Source organism: Mastomys coucha, unplaced genomic scaffold (assembly GCF_008632895.1).
Source record: "Mastomys coucha isolate ucsf_1 unplaced genomic scaffold, UCSF_Mcou_1 pScaffold15, whole genome shotgun sequence".
Lineage (NCBI taxonomy): Eukaryota > Metazoa > Chordata > Mammalia > Rodentia > Muridae > Mastomys > Mastomys coucha.
Genome location: NW_022196897.1, coordinates 76,417,573 through 76,435,595, shown reverse-complemented (window position 1 = coordinate 76,435,595; position 18,023 = coordinate 76,417,573). Strand labels below are relative to the sequence as shown.

The following is an 18,023-nucleotide window of genomic DNA, read 5'->3' as shown; positions in this document are numbered from 1 at the left end:
CAAACACGGTATGCACTCACTGATAAGTGGTTATTAGCCCAGAAGTTTGGAATACAGGAAGAACAGCCATTTACCTCTTTATTAATGAGTTTGTGTCTGAGAGCATTTTGAACAGAGCCTGGTAGTCAGTGCTCTGAATCAATTGACTTCAACACGTTGAGCACAGGGACTCGGAGCTGGGATTCCTTTTTCACTCCAGCAGGTGCACTGTACTCTGCTTTTGCATGCACCCTTGCCTGCTTTTGCTTGCAGTACTGTTTACCTGTCTCCCAGGGCATGGCTGCTGCTGTCTTCTTTCTTGGGATAAGGGGAGGCTGTCTGCTGCCCCCTTGGCACTTTAGAGGTGTGCTTGGCCCTTTCAGGTGCTTCCTACTGGAGTATCTGTGGTAGTGCTTTCTGACTGGAGTTACTTTTAGACTCGTCTTCTTTTCTTCATTTTTGGCAAACAGTTGGAGGGCAGGATGCTGGTCTTCGATGGTTTCAGGTGGTCATTAGATGACTGGATTCCAGGAGGGGCAATAGTGTATTGATACCAAGGAGGGTACCATGGGCAGGTACCAGAAGCCATCCAAAAGAGTGGTGATTTTGTAATTGAACTTGGTTTTTAAGTACTGGGCAAAATACACTTGCTTCCTTGTGCTGGCCATGGACTTTCCTGTTTTCCTCTCTCCCATTGGATCCATCCTATTGTGTTGTTGACATATTGCCTGGCTTGTGGGGGATGGAGGGGAGTAGAGAGGTGGGGCAGCAGAAGCGGGGGAACCCTCAGATAAGCTGAGAAAGGTTAAGCTTGAGAGAGGAGACGGTAGAAAGTTTTGGGGCACCCTGAGGACTCTATTCCTCCTCCTCAGCTAATTGGTTATTTTCTGTGGCACTTATTGGGAGCCTACTGTATGCACTGTGTTTCTGCTCAGGTGGAGGAGACAGTGGTAAAGGAGTGAGGGGGGTCTGGTTTTCCAAAGAGACTTCTGAAGGTGTGGCATTTTGGGCAGGCCCCAGGAAATAAGTTTTGGCACCGTGTGGTTTTGCAAGAGGGAATAGATATGTGAAAGTCCTAAGAGGAAGTCAGCTTCAAGAGTGTGAGTGTCACCAAGACTCGGGAGCCTGCTGGGAAGCTAAGGGTGGATTTTATTCAGAGTGTGGTGGGGGAATTGTGGGGCATTTTTCCTTCTTTTGATTATTTTCTCTTTCTCAGTCACCATACTTTGGAAATTCCAATTACCAAAAGCATATGTTTAAGAAACAATGGGACATGTGGCCTTGAATTACATTAGGCTTTGGGGAAATAATGCTTGGTATGGATGATAGTGAATACCACTGAAGGGACTCCCTGTCCCCCAAACGGAAGACTAACTGTAAGGCCTCCAATTTTGTTCCTTCCCAAAGCCAATTACCAGATAATTAAAAACTGACTGCCCTCTACTGATAGATGGACGGAGGGGAATGTTGTGTAGTGAGAGATTGCAAACCTATCGACTGCACTTCAGCCATGGCTTTAACAGTAGGCTGGCCCTGGACATGGCTAAAGGGAAGAGCTTTCGGCCTGCATTTCCTTTTGCATCCTTCGTCAGTCAGTTCACCTCACAGGGGCAGGGGGGAGCACTGGCTTGTGGAGCTGTGAAAAACACCGGGTTTATGCAGTCGGCAGCCCGTGGCCTCAGTAAAACCCAGTCAATCTTTTATAATTGACTTGTGCTTTCCCTGTACTTAAAGCCCCAGGGCGCCCTATCCATGGCCATCAGCCTTCCATGCACGCAACGCCCACCCCCAGTATTAAGCCCTCTACTGCTCTGTTTCTGATTTGCATTTTCACGGTTGAATGAATCTGCTGACTTCCCTTTTCTTTTCCCTTACAGGTCCTGTGCACAGGTGTGGGTGAGTACCTTGCTCCTTTCCATTCTTGTGTTGGTTGCTACTGCCCCCTAGTGGACACAGCTACATACTAATGGCAAACATGGAAAAAAAATCACAGGAAAAAAAAATGAAGAATTCACTTATGGGACTGGAGAGATGGCTCAGTGGTTAAGAGCACTAGCTGCTCTTCCAGAGGTCCTGAGTTTGATTCCCAGTGGTGGCTCACAACTGTCTGTAACTCAGGTTCCAGAGGGTCTGGCGTCCTTGCACAGACATGCAGGGAGAATATCAGTGCATATAGAAACATAAACCAAAAAACCAAAACCCACTTACTTTCCATTTTCCCCTTTAGAAATAGATTGAAGATAGAAACCGTAAGTGAAAGGAACATTCAGTTAGTTCTTTAACCACAACTATAAAAATTCTTTGTTTTCTCAACTGAATGGCGGTGATGTAGTGCTGTATTCCCAGCTCCTTGGGAGAATACATCAGCAGATTCTTTTGAGCTAGGGAGTTTGGGGGCAGCCTGGAGGACATAGTTAAAGCACTAGTTCATAAAATCATTGGATTTCCTGTGATTTTCTTTTGCCAGCCTACACCCATGTGTGAGATAAATGTATTGAAACTGTAGTACTGTGCATTTCTATTTCGTGTGGTATTTATTATTTTGTAAGCACTTTCTTGGGTTGCTGTTTTACCACACTTATGATATGGTGTTGTGTGGAATTATAGAAATTCTTCAAAAGCAGAGACAGCTTCCGCTATCTTTTGATTTTGAGCGTCAACCTGGGAATGAGTCTGGTAGTTCATGGTGGGTACTTGCCCAATGCATATGAAGCTCTGGTATCCTAGAACACTAAATCATACAAAATTCTTTTCCTCTTGGCTCCCCAGAGCTGCGTGGAGGCCTGAATTCCAGTTGTAGCTAGGCGGTTTCTCTGGTGTGTAGGAAGACAAGATAAATATAGATGGCTGCCTAATATTATGGTAACGATGGTTTATGTAGCTAAATGCATCCAGCTGAAAGCACCATTCTCGGATCAAGACCTTACTGTTTCTGTAGAAGGTTGTTAATAGTAGTTAGTATTTTTAAAAAATGTATATTTTTGGGAAAAAATGGTAGCATTTGTTTCTCCCTAAAATTCAGGGAGTTTTTTTCTTCTTTTTCAGCAAAGCCAAACTAAACCAATGAAAAAACCAAAACAACCCAAAGCCTAGGAATCATTGAGATAAAATGATTGGCTTGGCCTCACAGTGTTTTACAAAGAAGGCAGAACTTACTGAACCCTTCTAATAAGACAAATCTTTGTTAGTGGCCGTAATTATGCAGAACTTTCACAAACAGTGGGGAGCCCACACAGGCACTGTGTCTCCCCTGTGAATCAGCCTGGTAGATAAGTTAGTAGGTAGCCGGAGCTCTGCAGAATTTCACTTCTCTAGTGCAGTCCAGCTCAGAGGGTGGAGTGTTATTGAATGCTCCGTGACAGGGAACAAAACCCCAGAGCTATTCCAGAAGGCTTTTCCTGGGAACTAAGGACTTCCGGAGCCACGGGGAGGGCTCTGTGTTAGTCTGCCGGGTGTCCCTCAGGATCGCTCTACACATGCTCTTTCCCCACAGTTCAGGGGCTTCTCTCAGCTCCTGAGAGCTGTGTGTCATCATGGGGCTGCCTCCAGCCCCTGTGCTAGTCTGCTCTTCTTACAAGAATGGCAGTTTTATGGGGAGAGACCCCCACCCTCATGACCTCATTTGGATTTAACCCCTTGACACACTGTTTTGCAAGTATGCACACATTTGGAGATTACTGCTGTCTAGTACTTTAATACATGGATTTGGGGGCTGATACAATTTAGCCTAAACATACAGGGAGTGGGATTTAGGTGCAGACCTAGTCGATTTCTGGATTAAGGCTGTAGAGTCAACCCTGCGACGGGCAGCATGGTGAGAAATTGAGAAGGCGTTTACATTACATTCAGAAGGGTATGTCCTGAGTTGTGAACCCCAGCTTCAACTACCCACAGTGCTGATGTAAGAAAGGACTGAGTTCCAGTTCCAGTCTGTACCAAAGAGACCTGTGAGACACAGCCAATGTTTTCCCCAGGAGCTGCAAATACACATTCTTCTCCACTGGAGATGGAGCACTGTCTGGGATAGGCCTATTTTAGGCTACACAATACATCTCAGGAGTTGAATTCACGAGTAAGAATTCAGCGCGCCACTGCAAGTATCTCTCACAGTCAAGTAAAATGTAGAAATCAGTTATTACAAACCCTGGAAACTACACACATTTGGAAACTAGCAACATGTTCTTACATAACCAATAATGTAAGAATAAAGAAAAGGAATTAAAACACTTGAGAAAAAACCCAGAAAGACCATATTTCAAAACATACAGAATGTGGCAAAAAGCTGTTCCAAGAGGGAGGTTTATGTTAATAAATGGCTTTGTTAGTTCTTCTTTGAAAGATAAGGAATTTATATTGAGAAAAACATAGGTATTTGCAGTATAGACAAGCATCTACATAAGACTGTTAAATTGATTGTTGTTTTATATCAAACAACTTTTATAATACTTATTTTTATTGTTATAACATTTTATAAAATTTAAGGAATATGACAAAAAAGATATTGTAGGTATTGAAGGGGGGGTCTCTGGGAGGAGTAGGGGTACAAAAGGGAAACAAGAATGTGATTTAATTCTATTTACTTAAAATATGTTTTTAAATGTTAACAAATTCAGATAAATTGAAATCACGTAACTTTTCTCATCATAATGCAATAAAAGTTAAAAAAAAAAAAGAAAGATAAGGAACCCAATTCAACAATATACTGAAGACTCTTCAGTGGGTCAAGTGAGGTTCATCCCAGGGATTTAAGGATAGTTCAGCATATGCACACGAGTGTATGTGTTGTGTTGCATTGATAGAAAGGTGGACAAAATCCTCAGTATTATTTCAGTACATGAAGAGGAAACATTTAGTAAAAATGTACTTCCCCATAACTATTGAAATATAGCAGTCTGTTTCCCCATGTTGCTCAGATTCTGTGTATGAATAATAAAAAAAAAAAAAAAAAACAAGTCAGCTCTTAGCATAGCGTTTTGCTATTGAGAATGGTGCCAGGGCCATTCTCCTGCAGGTGAGATGGGTGAGTGGCATGTGTACACTTAGCACCTGGTACCGCGGCTGGGACATTGCTAACTGCCCTCCTGGGTGCTGCTCATCTCGCTGCCTCCTCTGAGGTAGCTGTTACCACGTTCTCCTCACAACTATTGTCATTGATTGTAAATGGTGGCACCCAGTGATATGTGAGTCTGTTGATTTATAGTAGAAACTCATGCCTGAAGAGGCTCATGAGGTTATTCCTAAAGTCTTCAATTTCTCCTCCCCTTTTTATGAATTGGATGAATTTGCACCTCGTTCAAGCCATGTGAGGCGCAGCATCCAGTTCACACGGAGAAGACTATCAGCAGTGGTTTCCCCAGCATCGAGGATAAAGGCTCGCCTTGCATTTCACTGTTCTTGGGCATTGCTCTTCAATTTTGAACTTAACCAGGTTCCACTCTCTTGCTAGTATTACTGTGGATAACCACATGGCTTCCATTGGTTTGAAGTCTTGCATACTTGGCCTTGTACAGGGATATTCAGAGAGTTGAAATGATTTTGAATGAAATTTTATAACCAGGGGAGAGTTGGATTGAAGTGTCTTAATATACTTACTGATTTTGTCTATATTGTTGTGGTGGCTTAATGATAACCCTTTGCTGTTGGTACATTAGATTTAAGATTGAATTTTAAGGGACTCAAACCAACTCACTCACCCAGTGGGTAGAGAGATTTTCAGGGCAGTTTTTCAAGATTCGTTTTGCATTTTAGATCTTGTTGTATCAGCTTATGTCAAGGTTTAAACCCACGGCCAACATGTCCACCTTCTTTTTGTTTTGTCTTCAGTTTCAAGAGCACACATTCATACACAGGTACATATATGTTTGGATGTGTTTTGTTTCAGAGAAGTCAAAGAGGCAAATGAAGAGAAATAAAATTGAGTCCTAACAAGGTGGGCTTTATTCTTACATTTATTACTTTGTTACATATGATTGATATCGCTCTTTCTCCTCTCTCTTCATTTAAATAGCACCAAATCCTATATTTGATGTTGAAGCTGTCGTCAGCCCAACCAGTGTGGTATTAACATGGAAGCACAATGACTCAGCCACTTCAGAATATAGAATAAAGACTAAGATGGAGAGCGAGCTGACATTTCCTGATACAAACCAGACATCATATAATATCACAGGCTTAAGGCCAGCTACTTCCTATACATTCTCCATCATCTTGTTAGCAACTAATGATACTGTGGACAAAAATATCACAACAGGTAAGGGACAGGGTAAACAGGGCTGGTGGCTACAGCAGCAGAGGTGTGGGGAGGTGAGGAGGGAGGTTTGGGGCCCCCAGGGCAGGACTTGTGGAAAAGATCACATCAGACACTGTGTATCCCATTAAAGCCCGAAGGCTGAAGGCAAAAAATGTAGGGTGGAAAAGTTAAGTTTCTTCTAAGACCCCATAGTCCTGGATATCAAGTGATAGGACTAGAACCTGGTGAGCCTGAGTCTAGCCACTAGAGATTGGGATACCCATACAGCCACCAAGATCCATTGAATTGTGTGATTTATTGGTGTTAAATTCTTTAGTGATAGAGAAAAAGAGCGGGGGACGTAGCTCAGCGGTATAGTGTTTGACTAGTATGTGTGAGACCCTACTTCAACTCTCAGTGTTGCCAGCACCACCCCTCCCCCTGCATACCCCCCTCCCCCCACCAGGGCTGGAGAGGTGGTTCAGTATATAAAGTGCTTGCTGTGCAAGTGTGAGAACCAGACTTTGGATCCTCAGCACCAACATAGTAAATACTGGGTGGGCATGGAGGCCTCCCTGCCATCCCAGGTTAACTACAAAACCAACCCACCCACAGTGACCTGATTTAGCATCTTCATATCTGAAATATCTGATGTGAGAAGACAAATCAGTGACCAGCCATGTCAGAGCTGGAGGCTGCCTTAGAGTCATTTATCCAGCTTCTTTGCAGTCAGCCCTCTGCAGGTCGCAGGCAGGGCTCTTCTCTTGTTTGCAGCACCACCACCTGGTCTCCTCCCTGCACACACCAGCAGGCTGTGTTCTTGAGCTAGTCTTCCTGCATCCCCTGGTCTCCCTGATCTTATAGCACAAAGTAAAGGGAGAGATGCTGGGCGCTGCAGGACCTGTTTCTAATTCTAGTACTCAGGAAGTACTCTAGTGGTGGGGAGATTGTTGCAAGTCTCAGCCCAGCCTGGGCGGCATAGTGGTACCAACTAAACAAGCAATAGAAACGCTGCAAAACTGGAAGGCGGTATATGTCCTTTTAGCCGAAATGGTTTAAATTATGTTACCATCAGGCAAATAAGGTGATGGAAGGGCCTGGACATGTCTTTTTTATTTTTATTTTTTTATTTTTTAGATATTTTCTTTATTTACATGTAAATTTCTCCTTTCCCAGTTTCCCCACTAAAAAACAAACAAACAAAAACAACAAGAACAAACCCCTGTTGCCTTCCCCCTCCCCATGCCTGCCACCCCACCCTCTCCCACTTATTGGCCCTGGCATTCCCCTACACTGGGGCACAGAACCTTTACAGGGCCGAGGTCCTCTCCTCCTATTGATGATCGAATTTGCAATCCTCTACTATACACATGCTGCCAGAACAATCAGACCCACCATGTGTAGTCCTTGGTTGGTGGTTGAGACCCTGGGGAGCTCTGAGGGTACTAGTTAGTTCATATTGTTGTTTGTCTTAAGGGGCTGCAAACCCCTCAGCTCTATAGGTCCTTTTTCTAACTCCTTCATTGGGGACTGTATACTCAGTTCAATGGATGGCTCTGAGCCTCTACATCGGTGTTAGTCAGGTACTGTCAGAGCCTCTCAGGAGATAGCTTTATTTAGGCTGGCTTGACCTTCCTTCAGTCTCTGCTCCATAGTTAATCTCTGCAACTCCTTCCATGGGTATTTGGTTCCCCCTTTTAAGAAGGAATGAAATGTCCACCTTTTGATCTTCCTTCTTCTTGAGTTTCTTGTGGTTTGTGGATTGTTCTTCCTGTATTCCAAACTTCTGGGCTAATAACCACTTATCAGAGAGTGCAAGAGTGCATACCGTGTGTGTTCTTTTGTGATTGGCTTAGTTCACTCAGGATGATATTCTCCAGATCTGGGCATGTCTTTTAAAATCTTCTTTAAAGAAGAATTTTTTAATTCCTTTTGGGATTAATCTTGAACAATAATAGAATGTAAGCAGTTTGGGTTTTAAGGTTTCTTCCTTCTCATGTTTTTGGATGGTGTTTGTCTCCTGCCTCTGTGATGTCATGGGGGATGTTTAGACTGATATGAAAGGCGTATATTTAGTAGGTCACTTAGGCAGTGACCTAAGGAAAGATGGCTGTAGATGCCTTGCCCGCTAATACCCATTGTGTGTTTTTGAAATAGAGCCCTGGCCAGTGTCTGATCTCCGTGTCGCCTCCGTGGGTGTGACACAGGCTCTTCTCACCTGGAGTAATGCAAGCGGTACTGCCTCCTACCGGATGCTGATTGAAGAGTCGACCACACATTCATCAGTTAATATTTCAGGTCTGAAGCCGGGGACCCATTATAGCTTGGCTTTCCCAGAATCAAATGGGACACAGAATAACTTCTCTGTTGCAGAAGATGTCTTGGGTGAGTTACAGAACTGTATATCAGGTTTTGATTTTTATCATTCACTGGTTTTAAAAAGTGCTATCCGTGTATTTGTGTAGGGTTTTAGAGCTGCCAGAAGTTCTCCTGCTGCAGTGTCGTCTGATCTCATACCTTAATGAGGAAGGGACTTCTATTTTACAAGTGAACACAGGTCTCAGTGTGGTAGTTGGGCTTCAAACTCTTGGATTTGGAGTTCAGGAAGGTAGATAGGTCTTTTCACTTTTCATCTCAGGTGAGCAGTAACGGGTGTTAACCAATGGATGACCAAATCAGTCACCCCCACTGAGGAGGCGAGCCCAGCAGATGTCTACCGTGCTTTCTGTAGAGGAGTCATTTGTAGACTGTTTAGCATTGCAGTGGATTCCTCTGGTAACTGTGAAATGAGGAAGAGGAGAGACTAAATCCCTATTTCACACCAGGGAAACAAAGATAGAATCAGAAAGCAGATATTGAGTGCTAAGATTGAAAGATAATTTCTGGCCCATGACAGGTAGTGAGGTCTTCAAGAGATAGGCCCGTCTCAACTCTTTCTTCTGTTTTGGTCTGTGAGTCAGGTTGCTTCTCAGGAAGCGCCTCCTCCCCGAACCCTCTTAGTTCAAGGAGAAATGGTCATAACTCTTCCTCTCCCGTTCCCTGCCCTTTCTGCCACTGTTTGGAGTGTAGACCTGGGAAAACACTGGAATGGACTTACGTTAGCAAAGGTGGAGTTATGGAGCAGAGCAGTCGGAGGGAGATAGATCATGGTAGGTGGGATGGCAGAAGATAACTCCCAAAGAAAGGAGAATGGTTCAGCATATCAGAGTTCAAAGAAAACTACAAAATATCTGTGGTGTTTATGGAGTAATAGTACAAAGTGAAGTATCTGGTTCCTTTCAGGGAACTGGATCTTTTTCAGGAGGCGGTAGAGAACAGATATTTCTGGAATACCAACTGGGCCCTGTTGGATGTGTCATCCTATGGGATGGGTGGTGATAGGTGGAGGATGTGTTCTGTGGTTAATGTCTTTGCCGCCTATCTTTCAAACAGATGCCAATGACACTGTGAGAAGCCCAGTGGCCAACCTATCCCAACTACACAAGAATTCTCTTGCCTCTGCAGACCCACCCCCTGACCAGGATCCCTCCCTCACAGAGGTCCTGCTCACTGATCTAAAGCCGGATACTCAGTACAATGCCACCGTTTATTCTCGAGCAGCAGATGGCACTGAAGGACAGCCTCAGCACAAAGTGTTTAAAACAAGTAGGTTGGGTTTTGTGAAATAGATTCAGCCTGAGTTTTATAAAGTTTTATCTTTCGCAATTCTATATCTGAATTATTTCTTTTTTAAAAAATATTTATTTATTTATTATATGTAAGTACACTGTAGCTGTCTTCAGACGCACCAGACGAGGGTGTCAGATCTCATTATGGGTGGTTGTGCGCCACCATGTGGTTGCTGGGATTTGAACTCATGACCTTCTGAAGAGCAGTCGGTGCTCTTCCCCGCTGAGCCATCTCACCAGCCCCTGAATTATTTCTTGCTTAGGCAGCTAGTTCTGTTATTTCTTTTCTTTTCTTTTTTCTTTTTTATTGGATATTTTCTTTATTTACATTTCAAATGTTATTCCCTTTCCTGGTACCCCACTCCCCACCAGAACCCCCCTATCCCAACCTCTCTCCTCCTAGTTCTGTTATTAAAAGGATCTTCCTGAGAGATTTTGGGCAGAGCTATTGCACTGGGTTTCTGTCTACCTCTGTGGCCATAGTTTATCTTTTGTGAATCTCTGTAAAGCATTGAGTGAAGGTGTAGATGTTGGGTGCCGCTTCACATCTGTCCTTGCCATCTGCAGATTAGCCATCATGTTTCTGGTTTTAGCCTGCCCTTGAGGTCCTCATTGAACTTTCTGTTAAGGCTCTTGCTGACATTCACTGTGCTGTCGTTAGTTGTGATTCACGGGCACCCTCACTCTGTTGAGTTCAGTATTTGGAAGCTTTTGTGATTAGCGCTGCGGATGGAATAAAATGTACAGTTCCTGCTTTTCGATGAGGGATTGGGATAAACATGTGCAGAAACGTCTGCACATGGATCCTTTGAGCTCAGATGCTGTAGCTTTGAAGTTCTCAGGGACTTGGTGTGCATTGGCTTAGTGTGTCTTAGCAGAAAATATTTTGAAGTACCATCCTAGGTCAACAGACCTGAGGGAGTGAGGGTCGAGGCTAGAGAACAAGGACAGAAAACAAGCTGACATCTAGGAAATGCTAGGCCACCCTAGATCTATTGATGTCCTAGAATTCAAAGTCCCCAGGTAGGTGCTGTGTATCAGCTTGATGAATGGCTGTGCTGGGTAAGGCAGCTGATGTCCCTTGGCTCTCTAGCAGTTCCTACCACCAAGGTTGGATACTGCTTGGAAAGGGAGCAGGGCTGCTGCACAGGCAGTACATGGCTACTGTCCATTCTGCGCCCTACTATATGGACATTGCGAGGTGTCTTAGTCAGGGTTTGTATTCCTGCACAAAACATGACCAAGAAGCCAGTTGAAGAGGAAAGGGTTTATTCGGGTTACACTTCCACCTTGTTGTTCTTTAACCAAGAAAGTCAGGACTGGAACTCACACAGGGCAGGAACCTGGAGGCAGGAGCTGATTCAGAGGCCATGGATGGGTGCTGCTTACTGGCTTGCTTCCCCTGACTCCCTCAGCTTGCTTTGTTATAGAATCCAGGACTACCAGTCCAGGGATGGCACCACCCACAATGGGCCTTCCCACCCTTGATCACTAATTGAGAAAATGTCGTACATCTGGATCTCATGGAGGCACTTCCTCAAAGGAGGCTCCTTTCTCGGTGCTAACTCCAGCTTGTGTCAAGTTGACATACAAAACCAGCCAGTACGTGAGGTGAAGCATGATTTTAACATTCAGTCCCAAGGAGGGTCTCTTACAGGGAGGATCTGAAATCACTCTGGAGGATGATATGTCTTGGATTAATGGAGATGGGGTGGATGGGGAGTCAGGGAGGACACTTCAGTTGAGGAAATGTCCTGATCAGAAATACAGATGACAGACTTAGGGTGAGAAGGCAGAGGGCAAGAGGACGGGGGAGAGGTTTTGACAGATTTATGACTCTGTATAAAAAGCTCTTTTATCCAAATATTTATAAAAGATAGCAGAGGACCATAAACTCCATATCCTGAGGGTGACTGGATAAGAATGTGTTCAGAAGAATGGCGTGTGAGAAGCAGCAGATGGCTTAAAGCATCAAGAAGCCCCAGCCAGGATCCAGCCAGGATGGCTGCAGAAGCCCAGGTGTTAGAAAACGGGGACTAGAGCCTCGGATGAGTGGATGCGGGGAAAGGAGGGGATTTAGGGGACAGCTCTGAGATCCTGGTAGTTCTGGAAGGTTTAGTGTAATTTCTAGAGAGTGTGGGAGTCTACATGTGTCCCTGGAGAATTTTCTTTTATAGTGAATGGGGAGGGGAAGAAGAAGAGGCATTGTCGTTGGTTATAAGCCATGCCTGTAAGGAATGAATGACAGCTTCCCCTGGCATCCATGCTGAAGGAGGAGTGACTTGTGCATTTCTTTCCTCTTCTGGAGATGGTAACATGTCAGTGGGAAGGACGGAGGTTGCCCTGGAGTGGCTCTTTGACCTCAGGGTCCTCAGTGATCTTGTGACAATGGCTAGGACTCAGGACTAGGAAGGCTGGCTGAAGAGCCTGTAGGTGCTGTAATTGGTGCTAGGTTGTCCTACACAGGAGAAGCTTGAGTGAGAGGGTGGATAGGGTCCATATCTAGGCCTTGTGTCTCTTCCCACGCCTCCTGAGCTGGGTCCATCCAGAGGAGGGGACATTTGCCTGATTTGCTAAGAGGAGTCATGTGGTTGGGTTCTAGACATATACCTTTTAAAATTCATTGGGAAAAACTGACGTTATGGTGGTGGTAGTGTAGACTCTTGGTTTGGATCATATTCATCCTGGATTATATTGAACTGTCCCAGGATTTGGTGAATGTAGAAGCTGTGTGTTCGTTTTATGGTGTTTGTGTTTTGTACCTATGTGTTAGTTTTGGTTGATGTGACAGATTACCACAGACCAGACAGCTTATATGACAAACATTTACAAACAAATGTTTTTCACATTTCTAGGAGTTAGGAGTGTGAATGCAGGTGCTAGAGATGGTTGGTATCTGGTTGTGGGTCCCCTTCCTTACATCACAGTATAGATGAGTTGGTTTTGGGCCTCTTAATAATGACACTGATCCCACTCATGATGTTCTACTCACCCTCGTGATTAATCACCTCCCTAAAGCCCTTTGAGTACCATCAGCCCAGCAGTTAGGATTTATATATCATTGATATGTGTGTGATTATATGTGTTTGCATGTATCTCATATATCTTATATTCCACTCCTGTAGCATAGATATTCATACATAAACATTTATATATATAACATATATATATATATATATATATATATATTTAAAATGCACATATACACATACACATACACATAAACACACACACACACACACACACACACACACACACAATTGCCATCTTGTATTTTTCAAGTGACTGATTAGGTGGGTCAGGGTTATGGAAACTATTAGAGTATATTTCAAACCCAAATAAGTGTCTGGTGGAAAGTCACCCCCAGAGCTTAAGTAAGGGAGGAGATAGTTTTTCTGGAGCCCAGAAGACATGGGATGTCAGACTGATTAATCCTCTTAGGCAGCCCTCAGCATCTGCTCCACGCCACTCATTGGTGCAGAGTGTTCACAGGCTATGTGGAAGAACCCCCAGTGATGTCACATGCAGAGTGCAGCCTCCTGGGACACAGGATAGGCAGAAGAAAGACAGAATGGGCTGGCAGAGTAGATAACTGAAGGGTGTCTAGTGTTCTCACTAGAGTGGATAACCCTGTCTCATAAGAAAGTGGCTTAGTGACTTTCCTAAGGTCTACCTGGCTCGTAAAGCCCAGCCAGCTTAGAATCCAGTGTGCTCTCTGTTCAAGAGTGAGATCTTTAATTCATGGTGTATGCATTTGTTCTTGGGTGGATTTGTACTTGAGGGCTTTTCTGGCATACCCCTGATCCCCCAGGGTGGCACATGTGAAAGTCCACGCTATCGCCTGCTCAGGAATCCAAGGTCTGCTCACAAACTGAACACAGAGCGTCTGTGAGATGCAGTGGCCAGACTGTCTTCACTGATGTCTGACTTTGGTGAGACCCGCATGCATTTCTGGTCATGGTGAGCTGATGGTAAGGGTGACCGACGGATGACAGGCCCTGATGACGCTCTCCACTCTTTCCATTCTGACGTGCCTGCTCTAATTATTTTTCACTCCTCTTGTGCCTTCAAAGATTCCACCCAGGTTTCTGATGTCCGAGCTATGAACGTCAGTGCCTCGAGCATGACCCTGACCTGGAAAAGCAACTATGATGGGTCCCGTACTTCATTTGTCTACAAAATACATGTGACTGGGGGGACCTTCTCCATCAATCAAACTGTCAATGAGACGGAGGCCACCATCCTTGGACTCAGCTCGAGCACCTTGTACAACATCACAGTTCATCCTTTCCTGGGTCAGACGGAGGGTACACCAGGCTTCCTTCAAGTGTATACTTGTAAGTTCGCTCCTTGCTACGTGGTCTGCTTTGATTTCTGCCATTGTGGTAAACTTTGTGGTCAAAGAAAATTGGTGGAAGAAACAGTTTATGTCAGCTTACACTTCCGGGTAGCAGGCAGTCTTATCACTTAGGGTAGTTAGGGTAGGAGCTGAAGCAGAGGCCAGAGAGGAACATGGCTTATTGGCTAGCTTTCTGGCTCCTGCTCAGCTAGTTTTCTTAAACAGCCCAGGCCCACCTGTCTAGATACAGTAAGCCTTCAGTGGTCTGCCATGCCCATTTCAATCATCATTCAAGACATGGCCATGGGCCAGTCCAGTCTGGCAGTTACAGAGGTGTGGTCTCCTTTCTCCTTTAGGTTGTTATCAAGGTAACAATAAAAGCTAACCAGCACACAGTGGCTCACCTTTTTTTGTGGTCTGCTAGGTGCCAAGAACAGATACAAGGCAAGGGGGCTCTGTCCTGTCCTGAAGGAATGCCTAGCACTGCACATGGTTCCGCAGGGGCTCATCTGTCCCTCAGGGTGTGAAATGTAATGAGAGCCATCCTCGGTTGACCCAAATCACATGCTCGGTGGCTTGTGATGTGCCGCTTTTGTACTGTGTCATTGAGTGGTAGGACATCCTTGTGATGTGGTTGGTGTTGGCCTTACTTTATGGGTGTGGAGACCATGTGTGAGATGATGATGTGAGCAGGCTGCTTAGCAGGTAAGTGACAGAGATGAGATGAGACCTTTAAGAGGCTGAGCAACATGTTCAAGATAAAGCAGCCAGCCATGGCCAGCACTCTACCCCGGAGCCTGGTGATCCTTACCCCCGTCACTGCCTGTGGGTAACTGGCGTGGCGTCTGCACGTTTGTGGCCAAGTGTTCTTTCTTAGCCAGAAGCACCAGCTTTTGAGGGGGCTTATACTGCCACTGATGATCTGGAGAATGTCGGCCAGTGATCATGAGGGTTGGTCATCCTGTCCTCTGGAGACAGACTTTACATACTTTTTTGTTTTTGAGATGAACTTTCACTGTGTATCTCAGGCTGGTCTCCAACTTGGGATGCCCCTGTCTGAGCTGCTCAAGTGTTAGTGCTGTGGGCAGTGCCACTGCTGCATCCTGCCTGGGGATGGAGATTCTTCACCTAACTTCACTCACTGTCTTCCACAGCTCCCGGTCCAGTTTCTGACTTCCGAGTGACAAATGTCAGCATAAGGGAAATTGGTTTGGCTTGGAGGAGCAATGACTCGGAGTCCTTTGAGATTTTCATCACACAGGACGGAGGTGAGAAGCATCGAAGTGCCTCGACGGGAAACCAGAGCTATACGGTTGAAGATTTAAAGCCTGGAACCAGTTACCGTTTTGAAATATTTCCACGAGGACCAGATGGGACTCAAGGGCCATCCAGGACAGTAAATGGGAGAACTGGTAAGCATCTGGACAGGGAAATTTCTTACAGGAAACCAGCATAATTAATAGATGTTTTACGAATATTATTTTTCTTTTTATGAAAAAGAATCTTTAAAACCTTTCATGCCTGTGGTGCATATCAACAATACAAAAATAAAGTCAAGCAAAACAGAAATCACATTTAAAGTCACTAGTTAGCGAAATGCTGTAGGTACGGAGGTCAAAGGATAACTTTGGGGATTGGTTCTTTCCTTCTACCCTGGGCTCTGGGAATTGAACTTCGGTCCTCAGGCTTGTGCGACAAGTGCTTTTACTTACTGAGCCACCTCCACAGATCCCCACCCACTTTTGAGATAGGGTCTCATGTCACTCTCTAACTTTCTGTGTGACTGAGGTTGGCCTTGAACTCTGCTTCTCAGATGCTGAGAAGCATGCTACCATAGCCAGCTCCCTGATACGGTTTTAAGATGTAGATGCACATATATATTTACCCTTTACAAATGTTGCTGTCTTTGTTCATGTATGGTTTTGTAATCTACTTTCTTCTCACTTGTTTATTATGAATATTTTACCCTGTCAGCATGAGTCATTTTATTTTTATCTATTTTCTTATTTACTTTTGGAACAAGGCTTCACTGTATAGCCCTAGCTGGCCTTTGTAGACTGGTTGGCTTTTCACAGAAATCAGCCTGCTTTTGTTTTCCAAAGTGTTAGATCAAAGGTGTGTGCCAACATGTCTGGCAATGTTTATTTTATGGAATAATTTAAAGTCAGCTTTGTATTTGTGTGTAGTTTCCTATGAGTTGTTTCCTTGGAATGGTAGCAAGAAGGGTTGGAGTAAGGCCCCAGAAGCGTACAGTTACTGTCCACTAACAAACAGCTGTCGTCATTGCTTGGGACATAGTTGAACAGTGTTAAAGGCAGTCTTGATAAAGGGAAACAAATACCTTCTGATCTAGTTTTCCGCTTTGGCTATCTGTCCGAAAGAATTGAAAGCAGGGTCTCAAATAGCTCTTTGTACACCAGTGTTCATTCACAGCGGCCCTAAGGTAGAGACCACTCAGTATCCATTGTCACACGTATGGACAAAATATGGCTTTATCTATAGTATACACAATAGAGCTTTATTCTGCCATATGGAGAGAAATCTTCATGTATGTTATAACATAAATGTATCTTGTAACTCTACGAAGTGAAATAAGTCACACACAGAGTATTTTACAAAGTGGAATAAGTCACACACAGAGAACATTTAATTTATTTTATTATTATTTCTAACAACAAGTCTCACTATGTAGCCCTGGTTGGCCTGGAAGGCATTATATAGAACAGCTTGTCTCAGATTTACAGAGATCCTCCTGTCTCTGCCTCCCACCTGCTGGGGTGAAAGGTGTGAGTCACCACACTCCCAAAGACAAATTCTTATGTTTCCATTTATCCAAAGTGCCTGGAGTAGGCAGCTTCACAGAGACGGAGAGGAACTTGTGGGGAGGCCACGAGAAGGTAGTGTTAAATAGGTACAGATTTTATGTTGAAAAATGATGAAAACATTTAGAATGTGATAATGGTAATGTTTATACAATACTTTGGGTATATTTAGTACTGGCAAAATGCACACTGACAGATGGTTAATGATAAATAGTATGTTGTGTGTATTTACCACGCTAAAGGGGAAGGGAACATATGTACTTCTTAGCTGTTCTCATCTGATTGAATTCCTTTCCTGCCAGTGTCCACAGCTACACCTTTTATTTATATCATTGTCATAATTACACAAGTAACTTTATTTTATTCTTGAAGGTTTTGCTGTGTGTATGTCATGTCCCTACCCATAGTTGCATGACCTTCCAGCTAGTAGAGAGAGGTATCATGTAACTATAGCTTGGTTTTTATAGCTCTCCCTTTGTTTTTGTTTTTTGTTTTTCTTGTTTTTCTCTTCAGTATGCCAGGTGGTTCGTAGAGAATGCATGTTCTTTTGACTGAATGATGAAACAATATTTATTTGGACAGGGTCATGCTGAGGAGCTCAAGATGGCCTTGAACTTGAAATCCTCCTGCCTCAGCTTCATAAGTGTTATTAGGTTGATAGGTGTGCATCAAACTCAACTTCAAACACACTCTTTGTTGAGATACAATATAGGTATAAAAAATGTACCCTTTCTCAGTACATAGCTTCATGAATTGCCTCTGTCAAATGCATCAGAATCCCAAGTCAGAGTAAGAAATAGATTGTAGGGCTGGCAACATGTATAGCATGAGTGTGAATGGTCTCACAGAGATCCCAGGTTTGATTTCTTTTCCTCTTCCATGCTCACAACTATTTGTAACTCCAGTTCAGGGGTTTTTATCATCTTCATAGGCACCAGGCTCACTAGCCTTTGTGAATTCACTGGAGAAATTTTTTTTTTTTTTTT

General features: G+C 44.0%; 1 protein-coding gene across 1 annotated transcript in view; it reads left to right on the top strand.

Moving 5' to 3' along the window:
* The window catches only part of Ptprj (protein tyrosine phosphatase receptor type J), a 152,799-nt gene that overhangs the window by 107,096 nt on the left and 27,680 nt on the right, over positions 1-18,023 (top strand). The window contains exons 2-7 of the mRNA XM_031370900.1: positions 1,857-1,875; positions 5,987-6,229; positions 8,366-8,593; positions 9,641-9,853; positions 13,950-14,213; positions 15,370-15,627. Of these exons, the coding sequence (XP_031226760.1) occupies positions 1,857-1,875; positions 5,987-6,229; positions 8,366-8,593; positions 9,641-9,853; positions 13,950-14,213; positions 15,370-15,627 (1,225 nt within the window). The remainder of the gene's footprint in view (positions 1-1,856; positions 1,876-5,986; positions 6,230-8,365; positions 8,594-9,640; positions 9,854-13,949; positions 14,214-15,369; positions 15,628-18,023) is intronic.